The 21,752-nt window shown below is 35.1% G+C and overlaps 2 protein-coding genes and 1 long non-coding RNA gene across 5 annotated transcripts; 1 reads left to right on the top strand and 2 right to left on the bottom strand.

The window, feature by feature from the left end:
• Nucleotides 1-825: 825 nt before the first annotated feature.
• On the bottom strand, nt 826-6,233 carry linc.pou2af1 (lnc RNA pou2af1). 3 transcript variants are annotated; one of them, XM_084125514.1, is made up of 5 exons: nt 6,041-6,233; nt 3,548-3,642; nt 3,252-3,300; nt 2,591-2,817; nt 826-2,436 (listed from the first exon to the last, which is right to left on the bottom strand). In XM_084125514.1, exons 1-5 carry the CDS (start codon nt 6,045-6,047, stop codon nt 2,110-2,112), a joined length of 705 nt encoding a protein of 234 aa, XP_083981640.1. In that variant the 5' UTR covers nt 6,048-6,233; the 3' UTR covers nt 826-2,109. The 3 variants fall into 3 exon arrangements, with proteins under 3 accessions (XP_083981640.1, XP_083981642.1, XP_083981641.1); XM_084125516.1 differs by lacking the exon at nt 6,041-6,233 and adding an exon at nt 5,302-5,380 and having other exon boundaries at nt 3,548-3,645; XM_084125515.1 differs by lacking the exon at nt 6,041-6,233 and adding an exon at nt 3,977-5,230 and having other exon boundaries at nt 3,548-3,645.
• Nucleotides 4,608-7,847, top strand: LOC311090287. Its single transcript, XR_014607875.1, has 2 exons — nt 4,608-4,889; nt 5,990-7,847. It is a non-coding gene; the product is annotated as an uncharacterized lncRNA (long non-coding RNA).
• Nucleotides 7,848-9,540: 1,693 nt separating this feature from the next.
• On the bottom strand, nt 9,541-19,778 carry pou2af2 (POU class 2 homeobox associating factor 2). The gene is made up of 5 exons (XM_084125508.1): nt 19,590-19,778; nt 18,483-18,583; nt 13,023-13,062; nt 12,606-12,907; nt 9,541-10,381 (listed from the first exon to the last, which is right to left on the bottom strand). The coding sequence occupies exons 1-5, from the start codon at nt 19,597-19,599 to the stop codon at nt 10,001-10,003; spliced, it is 834 nt and encodes a 277-aa protein (XP_083981634.1). The 5' UTR covers nt 19,600-19,778; the 3' UTR covers nt 9,541-10,000.
• Between the last annotated feature and the right edge of the window lie 1,974 nt (nt 19,779-21,752).

Here is a 21,752-nt window from a genome sequence, read left to right as displayed (position 1 = left end):
CATAAACAGAAGCTCAACCAAACTTGCTTGACACACAAGAACAAACCTCTTGCAGAAGCTCAAACGAGAATGAACCCTATTGGTTCTTGCAAGTCAAGCGATCATGCTTGAGCTTCCATTGGTTTACCACAACGTTGATGAATGTTTATGTGAATAAAAGCCTAAATTCAATCTGTTCATCATATGAAGCAATCATGTCTCTTCAGAAAAGTTTGGACTAAACTACTCAATTCACATGGATTAGTTTTACATCTCTTTATGAACTTTTTGAAGCCTCAAAGTTTCAGTTGCCATAGCTGTCTATGGAGGGATAGAAATCTCTCAGATTTCATTAAAAATATTGGGATTAATTTGTGTTCCAAAGATGAACGAAAGTCTTATGGGTTTGGAACGACATGGGGGTGAGTAATTAATGACAAAATTTTCATTTTGGGTGAAATAACCCTTTAAGCTGACTTAACTGCTAGACGCTCACTAATAGAAGTCCATTCTCATAGGCTTCATGTATTGCCATTCAAAAGGGAACATTGCGCAATCACAGACTCACATGATCCCGTTACATTTGCAGTGCCGTATGCTATAGAGTGGTTAGAATATAACTCCTTTTCATTGCCCAAAAAATATAACCAGTTTGAACAGGAATCTCAGACACTCCCCAGACTTAGTTCCTCGTCCCCCAGCCCTTCACCTTATGTAGTAATTCTGGGGTTCTTCTCAATGGAAGTGGCAGTACCAGTTTGTTGGAAAATACAATTTAAGACTGGACCTTAATTAGAAGAATAACAATTAAATTTTTTATTTTTTTATTTTTTTTATTTTATTTTTCAGAGTCAAAGATAACATGAGGAGAGGTCAGAGTAGTGTATGCTGGAATCACTATCGCAATCAGAGATCACGTTGTGCAGAAGTGGGAGGGACGCAGTTCATGGAAAAAAAAAAGCCAATGTGTGGGTAAAGGAAAACTTCCTTGTCCTTTGCTCTCCCGAGGGGATTTCCAAGTTGGAGCGCAGCAGGCACGAAACATGTGCGTCTGCCAACTGTACACACCCTTCTGTTTGACTGCAAAACATTCCCTGTTTCTGTAGTTAATGAATAGGCTACACCATTGCGTGACTGTTAAATGATTAAGTCGTGCCATGTTCCGAAGTTGAAAGAGACACGGGACATTTATTTTAAATGAATAAAAACAGATATTCAAGCATGAATGAAGTTCTTTTCTATTTTTCGTTTCTAAAGACTTCGTTGACACTGCAAATGCACTGCTTAGTTTAGGACTCGTATTTCAGATCAGTTGATAAGTATAAGATTATTCCTAACCTGTTTAACCATTCCGTAGCCTGTAGATTTTTGAACCTCGTGAGATAGGCTTAAGTTATGCAATTCCTTTTCTTTATTTTAATTTTGCATAGTTAACGGTGTGTAGTTAACGGTTCTGCGTTTTCCTTTCGATTTCATATTTTGGTGAAAGTGTGTGATAATGAAAGTTCTTGTTCCACGATAATGATGATGATGAAAACTTCAAGGCAAGCTGTGATTTTATACATAAAAAAAAATATGGCAGCAGTTAGGCTAAATTTATGTTTTCAAATTTAGTTTTTAGTTTTTCAGTGTTGTTAGGAGCAAAGAAAAAATATATAACAGTTATGAACTATAATAAATGCATTGTTGGATATCAAATATGTTAAACTCTTTCCCCCTCCTACTTTCCTGGTGTTGAAGGTTGATATGCAAAACAATAATTGTGTCCATAGTTTTTTTAAACTGTCAAAGTTCCTATACATTTCAAGAGTGAAAAACATACTGAACGTTGAACGTCCCCATTATTTATCCCATTGTATTTATCCCCATTATCTAAGCAATTTTAACAAAAGATTCCAGTAAAATTATGAAAAATATGTTTATTGTAGAAAAGATAAATGAATATTTTGTAAATTATACTCACACATAGCTCTCTGCAATCAACCTTGTTGCTTAAAAACAACTCCTAACCTAAGCCTAATCATGCAATCAGTTTTTTTTTTCTTTGATCGAAACTAAGATACAACAAATGCATTCAAATGCATCAATTATGACACTGAATTTTCGCGCAAAGTGCTTAAAAAATGCATTTTATAAGTAACACATCTCTGAGTTTGAGGTATCCCTTCTGAAATAACTGTCGTCGCTATATGAAAACAAACAGTCTGATGAGCCGTAGGGCGCATACTCCGAAGATGCCATGCCTTCATGCGCATTGGACCAGTGCGACAGGCAAAAACAATGCTGAAGGCTGCAGTGCTGATAGTGGTAATTTTCTGTAGAGAAACTGGAGCTCAAATCCATCCGTGTCGGGGAGCTGTAGCAAGAGGAAGATGAAGAGTGGGACTGAGGGGGAGAGTAACTGTTGTAGTCGATTGGACTGGGGAGATTGAAGGAGTCTGAGGGTGACCTGGATACCTGAGGAAACAGATTGCAAAAGCACGAAACACTTATTAAAAATGCTGCACGCGTGATTTTATTAATTTGAGAAAACATATATTTGACCATTAGAACTGTTCAAATGCCCCCCCAAAAAAGCTTTATCAAAAATGAAAAAACATCAAACACGTACCAGGCTAGTACCATAGAGGTCCGTATTAGAAGGCATATATCCATTAGACCACTGCGAAGAAGTGGGACACACGAAATTACTGCCGCTGAAAGTCTCAGGAGGCATCGTGTGTATCATCTGTTGATGATCATAAGCATTCTCCATCGGGATGTTGACATTTTCGGTAAATGGACGTGTCTGGAAATAGGGCTCTGGAGCTTGCATTCCAGAGAAGACATCAAGGTGGGCTGTTGGGAACACAGAAGAAAATGCTGGCTTGAGCACAGGAGAACATTTAAATTAGGCCAGCAAGACTTGGGATGATGTCACGAGACCATCAGCCAACAGCTAAATCACATTTGAATAGTAGTTTATAAATAGGAGATCATTCCAGGATCTGTAAGGAACACCTATAGATGTGTGTCATTGTTCTTTTATTTATTTTTGATTTGTTCTCCCCATAGAATTGTAGATGTAGAGCTGATGCCTGACGGTGGATGAAAATGGTTACTATTTTGGAGTATAGTAAGTTGCATGCAGTCAAGTATACTTTGTTTTGTCTTGTTCTCATGTTTCCAGGTTAAATTCAAGCTCTTACATGTAACTTAGTAGGCAGAATGTTTATCTTTGTTTTTTCACTGTCAGTTATCGACGTCTAGTTCATTAGTTATTTTAAACTTACTATTCATGGTCGTAGAGCAGACATCGCGACCAGCCATGGCTTGTGATTTCTACAGGATGAAATGTAAGAGAGAGAAGCAAGGTGAAACATTAACCTTTATGATCGTTCAGTGGAAAACAGCAGAAATCTTGTAGTTCTATTATGTGGTATCAAATGAATCTGTCTTCAAGCAGGCCTGAGGGGGCGTGGTGCTTTAAATTTGGTCTTGACTGACCACGCTTCACTTTACTTCGGCTACCACAAGTCAATATTGTCTGCTTATGATTTTTATTGTTTCCAACAGCTCTATTGTTTACCGGTGCGGTTTTCTGTGCCTGCAGGGCTCTGTGCTTCTGCAGTAACTCCTTGACAGTGGTCTTCACACGCACACCCTGGTATACCTTGGGTTTATCTGCTGAAAAACAAACAAAAAAATCATTTCAGTTTATTTTCATTCACCAATGACGTATGCATTAATTAAAAAAAAAAATCATTTTAATAAAACATTTTTATTTGCCACAATAAAAATCCTAACGGATTTAAATCATAGTTTATACATAAATCCTAATGGATCTACTACGTTGTTCAAAAATGCACACATTTTTGAGGTGCTTTAAAGATGTAGTACCTCAACCTTTTATTAAATTTTATATAGGCTATATATATATATGCATTTGTGTGTGTATACATCAGTGTGAATATCAGTGTGGCTTATCCAACAAGCAATATGAATTTAATTGTTTTACCTTGAAAATGTGTTTTGACATGGTTGTCAAAATAATGAAGTTGCAAGGAATGTATTTGACCACTTTTCACTCTTAAATATGACAGTTCTTTATTGGCATCGATGCATGAAGAACCTTTAAAATGATTGTAATCTTTCCACTGGACAGAAGGTTCTTCACAGTGATAAATATTCTTTAGATTATTAAAACATTCTTCACACTGAGAAAAAAAAAATTGGTTCTTTTAAGAACTGATCAATGAAAGGTTCTTTAGAACTGACATTTTTTATTTAGGCTAACGAAGAGTCATTAAATCAAAATATTTGTACAAAATGTTATGCATGTTTTTCAAACTAGGTTTCTAAGACCAGCACATGTAGTCTATAACAAGATCTTTGAAAGATTTCTTGAACATCCTTATTTGTCATTGTCCCTCTTGTTCAACCAAATAACGTTTGCATTTTCCCCATTTGCCAGTAGAACATATAAGATATACAGCCTAAGTAAATGTATGTATATATATCAGTAAATAAATACAAGATAAGATATCCCTCAAGATTAAAACAACTATGATCGTCTTCCCAGTTAACGCTCCAGTGGTCTGAGTGCACTGGAGATCCGGCAGTGAATGGGTTAGTTTTCGCATTACAATGGACAGTAGTGAATTTCGAGAAACATGCTCTCCAGCCATCTTTGCCACGGGGCGACAGCTTTAAATTGGAGTTTTAAACCGTTTATTTTCATGTAGCTGTAAATTAAAACCCGACTAAGAGAGTAGAGACTGGAGAGTAGCCTAATGTAATTATCGCGCGTTTCACTCGAGAGCAGATTGCGCTCCAAGTTGCGGAAGCGAAGTGAAAGCGCTGCAAAACACTGCATGCGAGCAAAGGAGAAAGAGAAGCTTCCTCGGTCGACGCCACTACAAGTTACAAACGTAAGTAAAATACTCTTATTATAGCTCATAGCAAAAGCCGCATACAAGCGGACAGAGAAAATACATCGGGGAATAGACTAGATGTTAAAGTCATTATCCAGCAGAAAACCCGATCAGATTTGTTGCAAAAAAAAAGTCCGATTTCTTTACGAGCGCGTTGTCGATTTAGCGACAATCTGTTGTTTTAAATGTCCTAAAAACGTCCGGAGTCCAAGTTGGTTTTTGCGTTCCGCTCGCCAGATGTAAAATTATTTCTTGACAAAGTTAAAGGGCAGTCCTCGTATCTCTTCCTACTGGAGTAAAGCCGCGCCTAATAGGCTAACTTCCTCCCAATATGAAATGTGTAAAAAATAGATGAAAAAAGTTGTCCTTCTTTTCTAATTTTTTAATTGGTTGTTCAGCCTATACATACACAGTGGGACGTCTTCCTGATCCGTGTTAATATAGCTATATAAAATTATGTCGGAACATTAGTGATTCCAAACAACGCCACGCCATGGTTGAGTTCATGGAGGCAGTTGAGTTTACAGAGGGCAAAAAAGTGCGCTGATGTTAATAAGATAGCATAAACGTCCTTCGGCAGTGTGTTGATGTGCTCGTTTGACAGTTAAACCTATCTAATAAATATTCATGTAAGCTCTGAAGCAAGTCATGAATTCTGGTTAAAATGTCCAAATTATATTCAGTCATCGTTTACTGTTAGTTATTCCTAAAAGCATTGCATTCAATTGGACACGCTGGTCGACAACGTAAAGTCTAAAAAGACACAGTAAATAAATCTTCAGATTCAGTTTTGCTTGAAGAAAAGCTGAGTAAAAATACAACCAGACAGAAAATTCAAGCTATCAATGAAGCTTGAGCTCTATGAATCACCAGAGATAATGTTCCCTTAAACGGCAAGAAATTGCATATAGCACAATTAATATAAAATACATATACATGTAAAATTCACCAATTTGTTTGAATTGAATCCTTCACATGTGTTTGCTGTTTTAAGAGATTAGTAAGGCTGCATCATTTGAACTACACATTTCCAAGCAAAGTTTACCAATGTATTAAATGATTTTAATTAACATATTTTTTTTCTCAATGTTTTTCAGGTTGCTGAAGACAAAACATCTTAAACGAAAGAAAAAAGAAAATTTACTTACCAGACATTTTGGCCTGAAAATGAGGAAAACTCTGGAAGAACTACAGTGAAATACCCCAACGTCACTTCTTTGCTCTATTATATGGGCTAGAACGAATTATTCACAAAAGTATTAAAAAGTCTCAACAAAGTAACCTCAAAACACTCTCAGGACATACAATTATACAGTAATATAGCTAGGGATATTTTAGTTTGAGTTTTTCTCCCCTCATCCCTACTATTTAAAACCCCAAGAACTCAATGATTTGACAATGATTTGATTGCGCGATACTTTCAATTTGAATATTCAAAGGCTTCGTAAAAATACTTATTTCTGAGTGATATTCGCTATTATAATGCATATATTAGCATCTCTTTTAATAGAATGTTGTGTTATTTCACATTTTGACATCAACCAAATATATATTTTAAACATTTTATCATCCTTTTGGTGTTGATGGTTGGAGTCTCCCTTATAATCACTATTTCAACTTTGCAGTGAGACTGAAGGTACAAATGAAGCTTCACATTCCATTACACATTGTAAATATCTTCTCTAATAGGTAGTCTTGAAAAAAATAATAATTATTGTGTCGTGTAGATCTTAATTGTGCAGTATTTTAAGAATTATTGGAGTTGTGGGCGTGGCATATGATAGCAGCCATGTTTGTCATTAGAACAATTGGGACGTATGCTAAAGTTAAGTTACTGGGATAGTGGGAACAGGTATAAGAAGGATAAATATGAAATTTAGTCATTTATATTTATAGGCTATATTTACTTCAAAGGGTCGCTTGCAACTGCAGGTCCAAAAAGCAAGTTAACTGAAAGCGATGTTCACAATACCATTTAGGCTATTCATTTACTTTCTCACGGTATTATCTGTTTTAATGCAATAGTTTCGTTAATAAAGGCATATTGCATATTTATCATCATCGTCAAAATCATCATATTGATCCCCCAAATAAGTAGGCTGATGCTGAGGGATGCTGATCAGAATCTCACAACTTACTTTAGTTAGCCTACTTTTATTTTTTATAATAATTTAAACGAAAAAGCTCCAAGTGGAATATTCTTCGAGACCATAATGCAGTTGTTTATTTACGTGTGTCATATTTAATGGTCGCGTGTTTAAGAAGACTGAAAACAGGCGGAATGGATGACATGCAGGTGTTCTTTGTCTTAGAAAAGAAGTTGGAAAACGGGTCAATATGACATGATGTAGGCTAGTACAGACAAACTGAACATTTCGTTCGCAAGTGCAGAATAATTGGAGATTAAAGCATTGAGATAAAACATGGGGTACTTTATTAATTCGTCTTTAAGCATCTTGTTGTAGTAGCTGTAGTCCGAATGCAACTGTCTTGGTGGGATTTCTAAGTCGTTTGACTCGAAATGGATTTGTAATGTTAATCCGCTGCAAACAGACCTCCTGTTTCAAAATATCATTTTCTTACCAGTCTCTCATTATCAATCACCTTTATGAACAGATATTTCATAATTCTAAAAAAAAAATCTCTAAGAAAGGATAGGTCGGTCGTTACGAGATCTGGCCAGTTGAATGTCGCCCCCTGGTGATTAAACCGAGGAACGCTCAGGTCCTGTCACAAGACCTCAAGCTGTATTTCATCTAACTAGGCTGATCTGACACTGTTTTAAGAGTCACTTAATGCACTCAGTTTGTCAATAAATGTAATAAAGCTGATTTCCTTTTTTTTCTATGTAGAGGTAAATTGTACTGGATCTTGTACTGGATTTGTACTGTATTTTATTGTGAAATAAGGCAGATGTTCTGGTCTGATTTTAAATATATTTATTATAGTAAAGCATATGATATATCATTTGTTGTCATTTTCTTAATTTCAGTACATTTTTATACATAAAAAGTTCCCCAATTCCTGACTTCCTCACTTTAGAATTAAAATATCTCTTGATTTTCTTCCTTATTTTATATAGATATAGTAAAAAAAAATTCTCCTAATCCTGTAATGTTGTATATTTGAATATACAGTACCGGTCAAAATTTTGTAAACATTACTATTTTTAATGTTTTTGAAAGAAGTCTCTTATGCTCATCAAGTCTGTATTTCTTTGATAAAAAAAAAGACTAAAAAAAACAGAAAAACAGTAATATTGTGAAATAATATTACAATACTTTAAAATATAATTTATTTCTATGATGAAAAGCTGAATTTCCATCAGCCATACTCCAGTCTTAGTGCATGATCCTTCAGAAATCTTTTATGCTGACTCATTATGTTGGAAACAGTTGTGCTGCTTAATATTTTTTTATAATCTGTGATACTTTTTTCAGCATTCTTTGATGAAAAAACAAACAAACAAAAAAACGTTTTTTGTTTAAAGAAAAAAAAAAGAACATCACTTATTTAAAATAGAAACCTTTGTAACAATATACACTATCGTTCAAAAGTTTGGAGTCAGTAATTTGTTTCTTTCTTTTTTGAAAGAAATTAATACTTTTATTCAGCAAGGATGTGTTAAATTGATAAAAAGTGATAGTATTTGTATTGTTAGAAAAGATTTCTATTTTGAATAAAGGCTGTTCTTATTTTATTCATCAATGAATCCTGAAAAAAGTATCACAGGTTCCAAAAAAATATTAAGCAGCACAACTGTTTGTTACAAAGTGAATAATATTTCACAATATTACTGGGGGGTTTTTTCTATATTTTTACATTTCTGTCATCATTTACTCACCCTCAAGTTGTTTCAAACCTGTATGATTGGTAACCAGACAGTTGATGGCACTCATTGACTTCCATAGTATGTTTTTTCCTTGTATGGATGTCAACTGTCTGTTTACAACATTCTTCAAAATATCTTCTTTTGTGTTCAACAGAAGAAAGAAACTCATACAGGTTTGGAACAACTTGATGGAAAGTAAATAATGGCAAAATGTAAAATTTTGGGGTAAAATATCCCTTTAAGTCTAAGAGACCTCTTTCAAAAACATTAAATGATGTTTGGGAAAGTTCGCAAAGTTCGGGAGGTTCACAAAGTTCGGGAGGAGCACGTTCAGATAATAAACCTGTTTAACACGAGAGGAGCGCAGTTAATCAACTCACTAAACAAGATAAGAGGTATATATACAGCAGACTTACCTTTGTTCATTGACAGTTTATCACCACCCCATCTCCTCACTTCTAGTTCTAATATCACAACTGGGGGGAGAACTATGGGTTTGTCAAATATACATAAACCTTTACTCTATTTAATTATAAGTAAGTGTGAACTTGTGAAATATAGTAAAGTTTCCAAACTTTTGACTGGTACTGTATGTCTTATTCATGATAGGATAACTAAAAACTGATTTTGTTTTAATTGTTGTCTTGAAAATGTTTGCATTGCATTTCATTTTTAATAAAGGGTTTGAGTTTTCATTGCATGTAAAGTTGTTTCTGTTGTGTTCACATTAGGCGCTTGTTTTTGCCTCAAATGCAAAACTGCATCTGACCTGTGAATTTCATTGTGCTGTTGAGTCACAAGAAGGCTTCTTTTTTTGTAATTCTAGTTTATTTACCTTAGAGACAGTTTTCACAACAGACTTTTAAATGAAACAGTCACAAGAAGATAAATAGGACTAGCTAGATATTACACGTCAACTATAAATATTAACACTTAATTTTTTTGCTGATAATATACATTTAAATAGACTCACAATCACTTAATGTGCCATAGAAATAAAAATTCTGATATACATGCAGTCTCATACTGATTATTATCCTAATTATGCTGAGTCAATGTAACTTGTGATGACTAGAAAATTCAAGATACCATTATAATAAACGATACAAATAAAACATTAAGATACAATGTAGTCACTTTTGTTCCCCAATGTTAAGCCTTAGCTCTGCTAAGTAAAACTGACACAAAGATTTTAGTGCTAATTGCCTTACTTGTGTTTTGAAGAGGTGTTGATCTGCTAGGCTTGTAAGGCTTTACTTCCCTATACAGTTCAATCTCAGAACGTCCTCCTGACCTCATACTGTGACCAAGTGCTACCAGTGTCCTCTTTCCCCCATACCAGACTGTCACTCAAGGCTGAAGGGGCACTTTCTGTATCTGCTGATGGTAGAACTGGCACTAGTTTGGTCAAAGGCTCAGGCAAGAAAGAAGGGGGAGCAAAACTGCTGGACGAGGATTGAAACGAGGAGTGATAATTGACTTCATCCAGTGAATGGAGAGAGTATGACTGTGAACCCCGGGAAGATGAGCGGAACTGGGTCGGGCTGGCGGTCTCAGGGTTGACCAGAGAACTGGGTGTAGACAGGGGCATGGGCGCCAGACCGTCTCCACACAAACCCTCCACCACCTCGGTCCCCGTGGGCTCCCAAGAGTCCCTCTGCAGTCGACATAAGCAAAAACTCATTACCCTCAAAGGAATGGTTCACCCAAAAATGAAAATTCTGTCATCATTTACTCACCCTCAAGTTGTTCTAAACCTGTTGATGGTAACCAAACAGTTGATGGGCCCATCAAATGTTTGGTAACCAATATTCTTCAAAATATCCTCTTTTGTGTTCACATTTTTTTTACTGTGTGCATACAGGTTTGGAGCAACTTGAGTAAATGATGACAGAATTTTATTTTTTAAGAACATCATCAAATGACAAGACACTAAATTTACAAATTGACTGAACCTCCTTGTACTAAAGCCAATATCTTTTAAAACCAGATGAATACAGAAAGTGGGAGAGACAACAGACAATAGTTGTAATGTATATTGCAATGTACAGTAGCCTATATGCAAAAGAATGGCACAGAAAAAAAAAACAGCATGATGTTGTCAAGGCCAGAATAAACCTACTGTTTTCTTTTTCCAAAAAAATTAAGGAAGATGGGGGGAAATGCCCCTCTTAAGAACAATGTGTTTTTAAAATTTTAACATATTTAGATATGTGCATGTGTTACAGGAAACATTTGCTAATTTAGTTGTTGTTGCACAAAATGTGAAATATTAAAAGAGGGGTAAGATGGCCCCCTACCTAACCGTGTCCCCGTCCCCCTATTTAGATTGAAGATATGTCATAATAGCAATACTATGAATTCAAATTGAATGATTTACCTCAAATAACCTATAGGTTTTATTGAAAGAACATCTGAAATGTAGATCTAATTAATGGAAATACAGAATAATAACCCCATTAATTTTACCCAGACTTATAATACTTCAGAATTAAATTGTCAGCAAAATTGTTATTTATAATTTTAGTTCATAATTTAAATTTGATATATAAAGAATATATAAAATATATAAAAAGAATAAAAGAATTTTTCTAAAAAAGAATATATAAGAAAAAATATATAAAGTATATAAAGTTTGCAGGTAGTATAGGTTTTTAGAATAATTAAATATAAAAAATATATTTAATTATATATAATTCTATTTTTATATTTAATTATTTAAAAAACATGTACTGTTTGCAAACTTGTTATTCAATTTATTGATTTGAATTTGACATTTGAACTGTGCCAATGAAATTAAATTACAAAAACATTTCTTCTTTCCCCCCTAAAAACCTAGGCTATAATACTTGGATGAAATGGTTTTTCTACAGATTTTTATATTTTTAATTTAGGTTTTCAGGGGAAATACATGAATATATATAATATATTTAAATATAAATACAAATAGAAAATATAAAATTTTAAAATGACAAAAATATTTTTTAAATTATGCTATTGTTTAATTTTTTGGTTTCTCTTTATTTTGATGGTCTCTTTAACACATTCAGGTGACTATAAGTAACATTGCACTTACACGTCCACAAACTCTCATTAGAGTGTTAGTTAAGTTTTAGTTGACTTGTGGGGTTTGGGTTAGAATAAGTTGACATGTAGTTGTAAAGTTACTTCTAGTCAGTAGAATTTCTGTTGGGGAGCATCACAATAAAGTGTTAGCAGATATTAAGCAGACAGTATACTAATACTCTAATGAGAGTTAGTTGACATGTAGTTGCAAAGTTGCTTAGTCAACAGAATCTTCAAAAGGGACCATCAAAATGAAGTGTTACCAATTTTTAAAAAATTCTTACTACTTGTATGAAACAGCAAACATGTTATTTAATTTATTGATTCATTTAAACATTGTCCCATATACCCGAATTTTTTTTTTTTAAATTATGTATATATATATATATATTTAAATCTTGTTTTTCCTTTTTTTAATATCATTTTATTATTTAATTTAAATATAATTAAATATATAGGAGTATAGAAAATATAATATGAAATAATATTAAAATATTTTAAAATGGTTTAAAAAAATGCGTTATATAAATATTTTAATATTGTTTTGTTTTGTTTTGTTTTCTAAAAACTTGTGCTACTTGGATGAAACAGCCTGCAAACATGTTATTTAAAGTATTGATTCATTTGAACTTTGGCCCACATGCCCATAACATTTACATCACTTCAGACAAATATGCCCAATATAGCTTAAAAATATTTTAACTTAATATTTCCAACACAACGCAGCATAGACTTCCCCCCTCCTAGGCTTTGACTACACTTCACAAACTTTTCTTTTCTGACTGTGCCTTCTTGCTTGATGTGCCAGATCTTACCAGCAAATAATGTGAAGGGTCACTGGAGTAAGGAGGGTGTAAAGAAGACAATGCAGATGGCGAGAATATTGTACTTCCTCCGCTGGAGAAAGGTGTGCTGCGGTAGTCTCCAAAAGACTCCGGGTAGTAGCTGTCTATGAGAGAGGAATAACCAGACACGCATCCGGTGTCGCATGACAGAGACTTTCCCGTTAGCGATGAGGGGTAGACATCAGTAGAAAATGGTTTGGTTGAGGAACAAAACTCTGTGTCTGAAATGAAAGGTCTTCTCATGCCGTAGTAACTTGGAAGCATGTGAGAACCTGAACAGATCACAACAATTTTGATTAATACATGAAAATAATTCATGACTGATACATTATTTACAGTCTCTAGAAATGGCATTGCACATTTGCTTACAAAGTGTTGGAGACTCACCAGTCATTTGAACTAATGGACTCGGAGGAGAGGATACACCCTAGAACACAATAATGATCCTCATTAATCATCAGTTTTCTGTGATCACCTCGTTTGACTAACGCAATCTGGTATTAATGGCACATGACAAGCTAAAGCACAAAACATTTGCATACATCTAATTGAACTGTCCCCAAATCTTAGAGAGGTTTCTCACTATAATCCAAGTGTTCAAAATAAACCCAAAATCAAAAAGACAATTATATTCATCAGCACAGCCTTTAAAAAAAATGAATAAAATATGTTGTATATCTCACTTTCTCTTGAAACCTAGTTTTGTAAGGGTAAAGGACGAGACCAGTTAAGGTTCAATTATTCTACTCCCAAAACAACAGTGGGACCCAGAGATTTGTAACATGCAATTTTGTCATTGAATGGTTGAGAGCTATTGGGGAGGCAATACAGACAGACACATGCTCTTTTCCGTTTGCATACTGCAAGGATAAATGAGCTGATATCAATGCAGCACTGGCTGGAGAGCAAGCAAATTTTGAGGCTAGCATTTGAATGTCATTTGCTCGTTCCAAGACTTTCCTACGTGAACGACCTACGCCTCAGTGCCTCTTTGAAGGCATGGTATGGAAATGAGGCTGTTGAAGAGTTCCAAGGCTGCAGCACTGCACCTGATTCAGCCTCAAGATAAACCACGCTGGAGTGGGTGGAAGTGAGGGGGGTTGGTGGTTTGTGGCCGCTTGAGCCAACAAGCAATGAAATAGCTCTACTGTACATGAGTGGGATACAGTATAATGAAGTTCAATGCCATGCAAACACCTTTTCTTCCCACATAAAACTTACTTTTCTCGGTCTAAAATGTATTATGACTTTGCTTATGAATTGCTGCCTAGATGACTGTATTGCTTATTGTTGCTAGAAACAAAATGACATTTTACTGACATTCAAAAAACTGACATTCATTTGATTGTCTCAAAGTGACATCTATCTATCTATCTATCTATCTATCTATCTATCTATCTATCTATCTATCTATCTATCTATCTATCTATCTATCTATCTATCTATCTATCTATCTATCTATCTATCTATCGTTATTCTATCTGTCTGTCTGTCATTCTATCTATCTATCTATCTATCTATCTATCTATCTATCTATCTATCTATCTATCTATCTGTCTGTCTGTCTGTCTGTCTGTCTGTCTGTCATTCTATCTATCTATCTATCTATCTATCTATCTATCTATCTATCTATCTATCTATCTATCTATCTATCTATCTATCTATTGTTATTCTATCTATCTGTCTGTCTGTCTGTGTCTGTCTATCTATCTATCTATCTATCTATCTATCTATCTATCTATCTATCTATCTATCTATCTATCTATCTATCTATTTGTCTGTCATTCTATCTATCTATCTATCTATCTATCTATCTATCTATCTATCTATCTATCTATCTATCTATCTATCTATCTATCTATCTATCTATCTATCTATCTATCTATCTATCTATCTATCTATCTATTTGTCTGTCATTCTATCTATCTATCTATCTATCTATCTATCTATCTATCTATCTATCTATCTATCTATCTATCTATCTATCTATCTATCTATCTATCTATCTATCTATCTATCTATTTGTCTGTCATTCTATCTATCTATCATCTATCTATCTATCTATCTATCTATCTATCTATCTATCTATCTATCTATCTATCTATCTATCTATCTATCTATCTATTTGTCTGTCATTCTATCTATCTATCTATCTATCTATCTATCTATCTATCTATCTATCTATCTATCTATCTATTGTTATTCTATCTGTCTGTCTGTCTGTCTGTGTCTATCTATCTATCTATCTATCTATCTATCTATCTATCTATCTATCTATCTATCTATCTATCTATCTATCTATCTATCTATCTGTCTGTCTGTCTGTCTGTCTGTCTGTCTGTCTGTCTGTCTGTCTGTCTGTCTGTCTGTCTGTAATTCTATCTGTCTGTTGTTCAATTTGTATTTTTTTGTAAAACTGGCCACTGATCTGGTAGTGTCACCTTACCAATTAATGCCTAACTTTTTTTCAAATCTTTTTGCCATTCTGTAATTTCAGCTCTCTAAAAGTTTTGTTATTCTCTTAATGCCACGTTTATTATTTCAGAAAGATTATACAAGAGTAGTATTTTACTATTGTTCATCTTGAACCTCTGGCAAGTGTCTGTATTGTTTTGGTCCTGTGTTTGAACATGACTTCTGTGGACAGTGTTTGCTGAAGTCTGCAGATGGCTCTTCTACCCTATATAAAAGGCCATAGTTACAGAAGTAAGCTTATAATAAAGCAATTTTTGTTCTGCGTGGCCTCGACATGCTCCGATTCACCTGTGCAACCCTCCCCCTGCTCAGCCATTGTATTATGTGTTTGGTCTCAGTCGTGTCCCTGTGGGATCACAATGATTGACACCTACATACACTTTTTTATGCTTTGAAAACATAGTTACTTTTCAGCTGTTACATAATATACAAATGATTAATTACCAGTCCAGACTGAAATAACTAATAATACAACACACAGGGAAATCTTAAGTCACAACTGTAACGAAACTCATATATGAGAAAATGACACTTATTTCACTTAATTCTTCCAAACTAATGGGATTATTTGTTTAGCAAAATGTTGTGGAAAATGTAATATGTATATTTAAAAGTATTAAAAATTGAACATTCTTAACATTATAATTTTTCAATTAAATTACACAATAACATAATAATATTAAAAATGTTGTAGTTGTAAACTGGAATATATATATATATATATATATATATATATATACATTAATGTTAAGAATATTTCATTTTAATTCTTATATTTATACATACAAATTTTAAAACAAAATAAGCACTAAAATTAAATATTCTTAACTTAATATAGGCCTATATTAAACATTCTTAACAGTACAATATTTTGATTAAATGGCACACACGAACACACACATATATAATTTGTATTTATGTTAATGTTTAGAATATATATATATATATATATATATAGTTAATATATTACAATTACAAGACATTAGGAAGAAATTAAAAATAGTAAAATGAAATACAGTTGTAATCGAAATTATTCCACCTCCATTGCAAATCAGGTTTATTGGAAATATTTACAGACTTTCAGCTGTTGGCAATGAACAAATCAATAAAAGAAACTGAAATAGCTTAACACAACAAATGTTTCAAGTGGTTTCCCTAAATTCAACTGAAAATGCAACTTTTAATGACTTCTGCCATCTTAAAAGTATTCAACCCCCTGAATAAAATCCCTCATAACAACAAAAATCTGCAAAACAGGTGTTGTCTCAAGCACACGTGATGCAACTTATCAAGGGCTTCATTACTTGCATCAGGTGTGCTTGAGCAAGAACACATGAAATATCTGAACTGGCTAGGTTTGTTGAGTGTCACGTTTGACTGCATCTTAGAAATATGGTTAAATCAAAAGAACGGAACAAAATGTTAAGAGAATAAACAAGGAACAGGATACAAAAAGATAGCGAAGGCACTAAATGTTCCTAGAGACACTGTTTGAAGCATAGTTCGCAAGTTCAAAGTTAAAGTTGGTTAACAGTGGTTTTCTGAAAAAGGAAGCTATCAACGGCTGCAACCAGATTTCTGAGAAGGCAGGTTCAGAAAAAAACCCTTGAGTGACTGCAAAAGACCTGCAGCAAGACTTGGTGGCAACAGGCACTAAGGTTTCAGCTTGCACAGTAAGGTGCGTAATAAATGCATGCCGGAACTCCAAGACGTACACCACTACTGACCTAAAAGCACAAGAAAAGTCGGCTCCAATTTGCTCAAAATCATATAAACAAGCCACAGAAGTTTTGGGACTATTCTGTGGAGCGAAAAAACAAAACTGGAACTTTTCAGTCCAATGGATCAGCGGTATGTCTGGAGGAGGAAGAATGAAGCATATGCTGAAAAGAACACTCTGCCCACAGTTGAGCATGGTGGGGCTCGGTGATGCTCTGGGGCTGCTTTGCATCCTCTCGAACTGGAAACCTGAAGTGTGTGGAAGGCAAGATGGATTCATTTTTGTATATCAGGAAATCCTAGGAGAAAACGTCGTCATGCCGTCAGTGAGGTAGCTGAAGCTGTCAATGGACCTTCCAACAAGACAATGATCCCAAGCATACCTAAAATTCCACCAAGGCTTGGTTGCAGAAGAAGTCCTGGAAGATTCTACAGTGGCCATCACATTCACCTGACTTGAACCCCATAGAAAATCTATGGTGGGATTTGAAGAAAGCGGTTGCAGCACGCAAACCCAAGAATATTACTGAACGAGGAAGAGGCTAAGATTCCTCAGAAATGCTGCCAGAAGCCGGTGTCTGGTTATACATCTTATTTGCAGCAGGTCATAACAGCAAAAGGGTCTTCTACTAAGTACTAAAGATGCTTGCCATGACGGGGTTGAATAATTTTGAGACTGCAGAAATCATTAAAACTTGCATTTTCAGTTGAATTTGGGGAAACCACTTGAAAAATTTTTTTTGTTGAGCTATTTCAATTACTTTTGTTTGATTTGTTCATTGCAAACAGCTGAATGTCTGTAAATTTTGCCAATAAACCTGATTCGCAATGTGGATTGAATAATTTCGATTACAACTGTATTTCATTTTACTATTTTTAATTTCTTCTTAATGTCTTGTAATTGTAAATTGTAATTGCATATTAATATATATATACATTTTTAGAAAGGTTAATTTTATTTTCACAATACTTATGTTCTTTAAGTATTACATACAATTTAATACAAATGTTTGTGTAAAATTTCAGTTTTTTTTTTAAACTGTTAATACTATTAGCTCTGAACATTGACGAGACAGAAGTCATTACGCTACTTATTCAAACAAAAGCGAGCTCAGTGTGCCATAGACATGGAGAAAAGCTTTCCCTCTTGTGCAGCCAGATGTCTGCGAGTCTGATTTGAGCTTGTCTAGAGTGACAACAGGCGACTTGTCTGTGGTCTGCAGGAGGAACAATACAGTGGAGCAGGTGTGCGAGTGTTTGACTTTGCATAGCCATACTACAGCAGCAAAAGGATGATTTACTCCCAAACCTCAGGCGCTCATGACCATCAGCACTGCTGCTATTGTTCGCCGCTTATGTGCAGGTATTCACTAACGGGCTTTGCTTCATCCCACCCGTGTGAGAAAAGGACAAGACTCTGAGGGCTTGTATCTGAGGCCATAGGTTCATCATTAGAATAAAAAAGATAAGCCAATGAGCAAATAAAAGTGGCGGGGCACAGAAAATACCAACTATTTTAAACTGACTGTTTGCATATATGAAAGAAGAGCAGAGTGGCAGGGTGAATGGAGTGAAAGGAAGCATTGTGAATGACAGGGCGGGGTATATTTCAGTTGAGGGTATTGACCAGGTAAGATTAAGCGGTGGAATTACCGTGTAGCATGGCCCGCTCGTCTCCCGTGACCTCTTTTCTGCCAGCAGATCTTTCACAGTGTGCTTGACCCGGACTCCCTGATACACTCTTTTGGAGCATTCTGCAAAAAAATTGTGTAAAGTACAAGGAAAAGTACTTTAAAATGTGTGCTGATTAACTCTGGATGGCTGGTGTTATTCAGTTTGTGTACAATATTAATACAAACATACCATAAATTAATCTCGATCAGATGAATTCACATGAAATCAGTTGCACACAAATCACAAATACAGCATGCATTGAATATAAAACTGTTGATATTCAGACGCTCAGATTTGTTTAATAATTGCACATTTATTACATCGTTTACATCATTATTTCTCATTTGCAGCTTAATTTATGACCATACAGTTTCTCTAGTCAGTTTTATGGCGTGCATCTATATAACTGGCATGGAAATTATCTTTGGTTTTGGTCAATGCAAATTGGTCAGTTTACAAACACTAACTCTGTCCAGTTGAAACATCATCAGGGGCCGATTATCATTTTATGTTTATGTCAGATCTGCCATTGTGACTCAAAATGTCAGCCTGATATGTCTCACTAACCATTTGCACGTAGAGTATCTGTGCAAGTGTCAAGTTATATACCGACATATGAGCTAACGTTTAAAGTTTATTTCCCAAAAAATACAAAAAAGATGATTCCTGGGAAGCACAGATCCTAGTCAACACAACAGTGTATTTGCAATTTAAAATGTCCGTGATAGGAAATTGCATGCAAAAATCATTGTAGCGTTATGTAAAAGACCCCAGCTTCATGAATGAATTTGAGGAGCTCTGAAGTTCTGCTGGTATTTAAGCATCAAAAGCGGTTGTGTCTGAAATATCACAGTTATCACATTTTTGCAGCATTAAACGTGCTTTTAAACAGGCTCAAAGTACACTGAGTCATGTCTTTTATAAAGATTTCTTGTAATTTAGTAATCAGACCGGTTAACAGTTAAATATTAAATGATACAGTTCAACCATTCCAAGATTAATCTTAGCTTAAAAATTAAACAGCATGACAAAAAGTGAGCTCAAGCTACATATAGTTTTTAATTAACAATAACAGGTCAAATTTACCAGTTTCCATGATGCAGATACCTCAGCTGTAAGTGGCAGGAAATATACTCTATCTATCCCAGTGAAACAACTGTGTCGACTCCCAAACTCCAGCTGAATTTGACCATTATACCAAAGACACGAAATCCAACTCCGCTTTAGAGAATGATGCTATAGATGCTGATCAGAAGTCAGCTTTTGAAATGACCCTCACACATTTGTTTGCATGCAAATAACTGGCAGGACGTTTTCCAGCATTTGCATCAACTTTCTAGATTAGCGAGAAACAAGCACGAATGACACGCCATCATCACTGGTAATGTCACGACTAACCTCTGCTGATCATCTGGTGTTTCTTATAACCATGAAAGTCAAGTATGCATGGTGTGAATCTCGTAAACATTTGCTTAGCATTATATCATCATTCAAGTTTTACCGGCAGTGTTGTACTTTCAGCACTAACATTATAAAATTAACTAAAACCACTATGGACGAATTCATATTTATCCTAGATAGATGGCTTGATAGTTATTGATGTACAATGTTTTAGAATTAGGGAAAATTGTGGACCAAAAATGAAGATACCTCAGCACTCTCTGGTGAAGCCTTATGTCTACACACAGTGAATTCAAAGGCCCTGGAGGTTCATGCAAGTTATTTTAGGTTGATGGGGCAGTGTAACTGCCAAAACAAGAATTAGTGTCTCGGTTCTTTCTATGAGTGACTCATGACTTCCTGTTTCTACCTGGGTGCCAGGATATCCTTCCATCTCTTACGTTAACTTCATCAGGCTCAAATTGTGAAAGGATGGTTGGGAGGGAGCATGAAAAATCATTTTCAAAGATGAATTAGCTCCTCTGAGTCCAGATCTTAAATCCATTGAAAGTCTTTGGGATGTGCTGGAGGAGACTTTACAGAGTGCTTGACTCTTGCATTGTCAATACAAGATCTTGACCAAAAATGTATGCACCTCTAGATAGAAATGACCTCACAACATTTATTATCAAGAGGTGCATCAATTTTTAGCCAAACTCTTGTATTGTAACATAATAATCATAGCAAAATGTATCCAGTCACAGACTCTTAAGTATTTGCCTATTTAAATATAAATACATTTTGGCCGGATTCTATATACTACTAGCCTGGTAATACCAAACTCTGCTACTTCGCTTTGCTTCGTAGACAGAGTCTGGCATGGCATAATTGAAAAACGTTTTCTTTCTCGCGGGGGGGCGCTTGTCTGAAGTTTAAAATCATCGTTACCCGTAAGCCAATCACATAACGTTTGGTTATGGCGTGTGTTATGCGCATGCTCAGCCGCATCTAACTTCCACTGTAAACACATGTATGATGCGAAAACAAAACCATCGAGCGAAATACCGGAGTGAACATGGCTGTGAACGACTTTTGCAGATTATGTGAAGTAAATATACGCATCCACGGTACAATCAGCGTCTACGTCACGGCTCTCAGCCCGCCCTCTGTTCGTTGATTGGCCGGCTGTTTTCAGGCCGGAGGAAAACGGAAAGCTATTACGCTGTCTGACACGTAGTCAGGCTAATATACTACAGCTTTCAATTGAAATATGGTATATGGCACACATTTACATGTTAAATGTTAAAAGTTTGACTCAAGGCTATTTTAGATTTAATTTTTTTTGCACTTAAAAATTGTGGAACATGTGAATGAGTAAGTAAAGGCTGGGCAGACAGTAAAAAAAAGATCGATATGAAATCAGCCACCATAATTTCCCTCCATTTATCTGGCGCCACTAAAAAGCATTCCACGCTGCTCGAACTTGGCACTCACACAGATAATCTAGTGTAAATGGTTCTAGGGAATCATTTCAGCTGTCAAGTCACCAATCTTTGTGACATCAATTGTTCTCACTTTGGTAAGTGCCAACCACTGAACTGAACATAAAAACCCACGAAAAACTCTTAAAATAAAAGACCGATACTAAGGGTACATGTAAATATGCTAAAACATGCTAAAAATCACATGATTTTTTTGGGACACTCACTCAAAACAGTTCAACAAATTACTTACAAGAACTTTAATGGCAGCAGGGCATCAAACTCCAATAACTCTTAATAATTAACATGCATGAATGTGGACTTGCATGAAATTACATCAAGTTAGTCACAGCTAATAAACGTGAAATGTCACAATGTAAGGCAGGTT

Source organism: Abramis brama (assembly GCF_963993115.1).
Source record: "Abramis brama genome assembly, chromosome: 10".
NCBI classification, from domain to species: Eukaryota; Metazoa; Chordata; class Actinopteri; order Cypriniformes; family Leuciscidae; genus Abramis; species Abramis brama.
The sequence above is the reverse complement of the archived record's forward strand: the minus strand, read 5'-3'. Positions and strand labels throughout refer to the sequence as shown.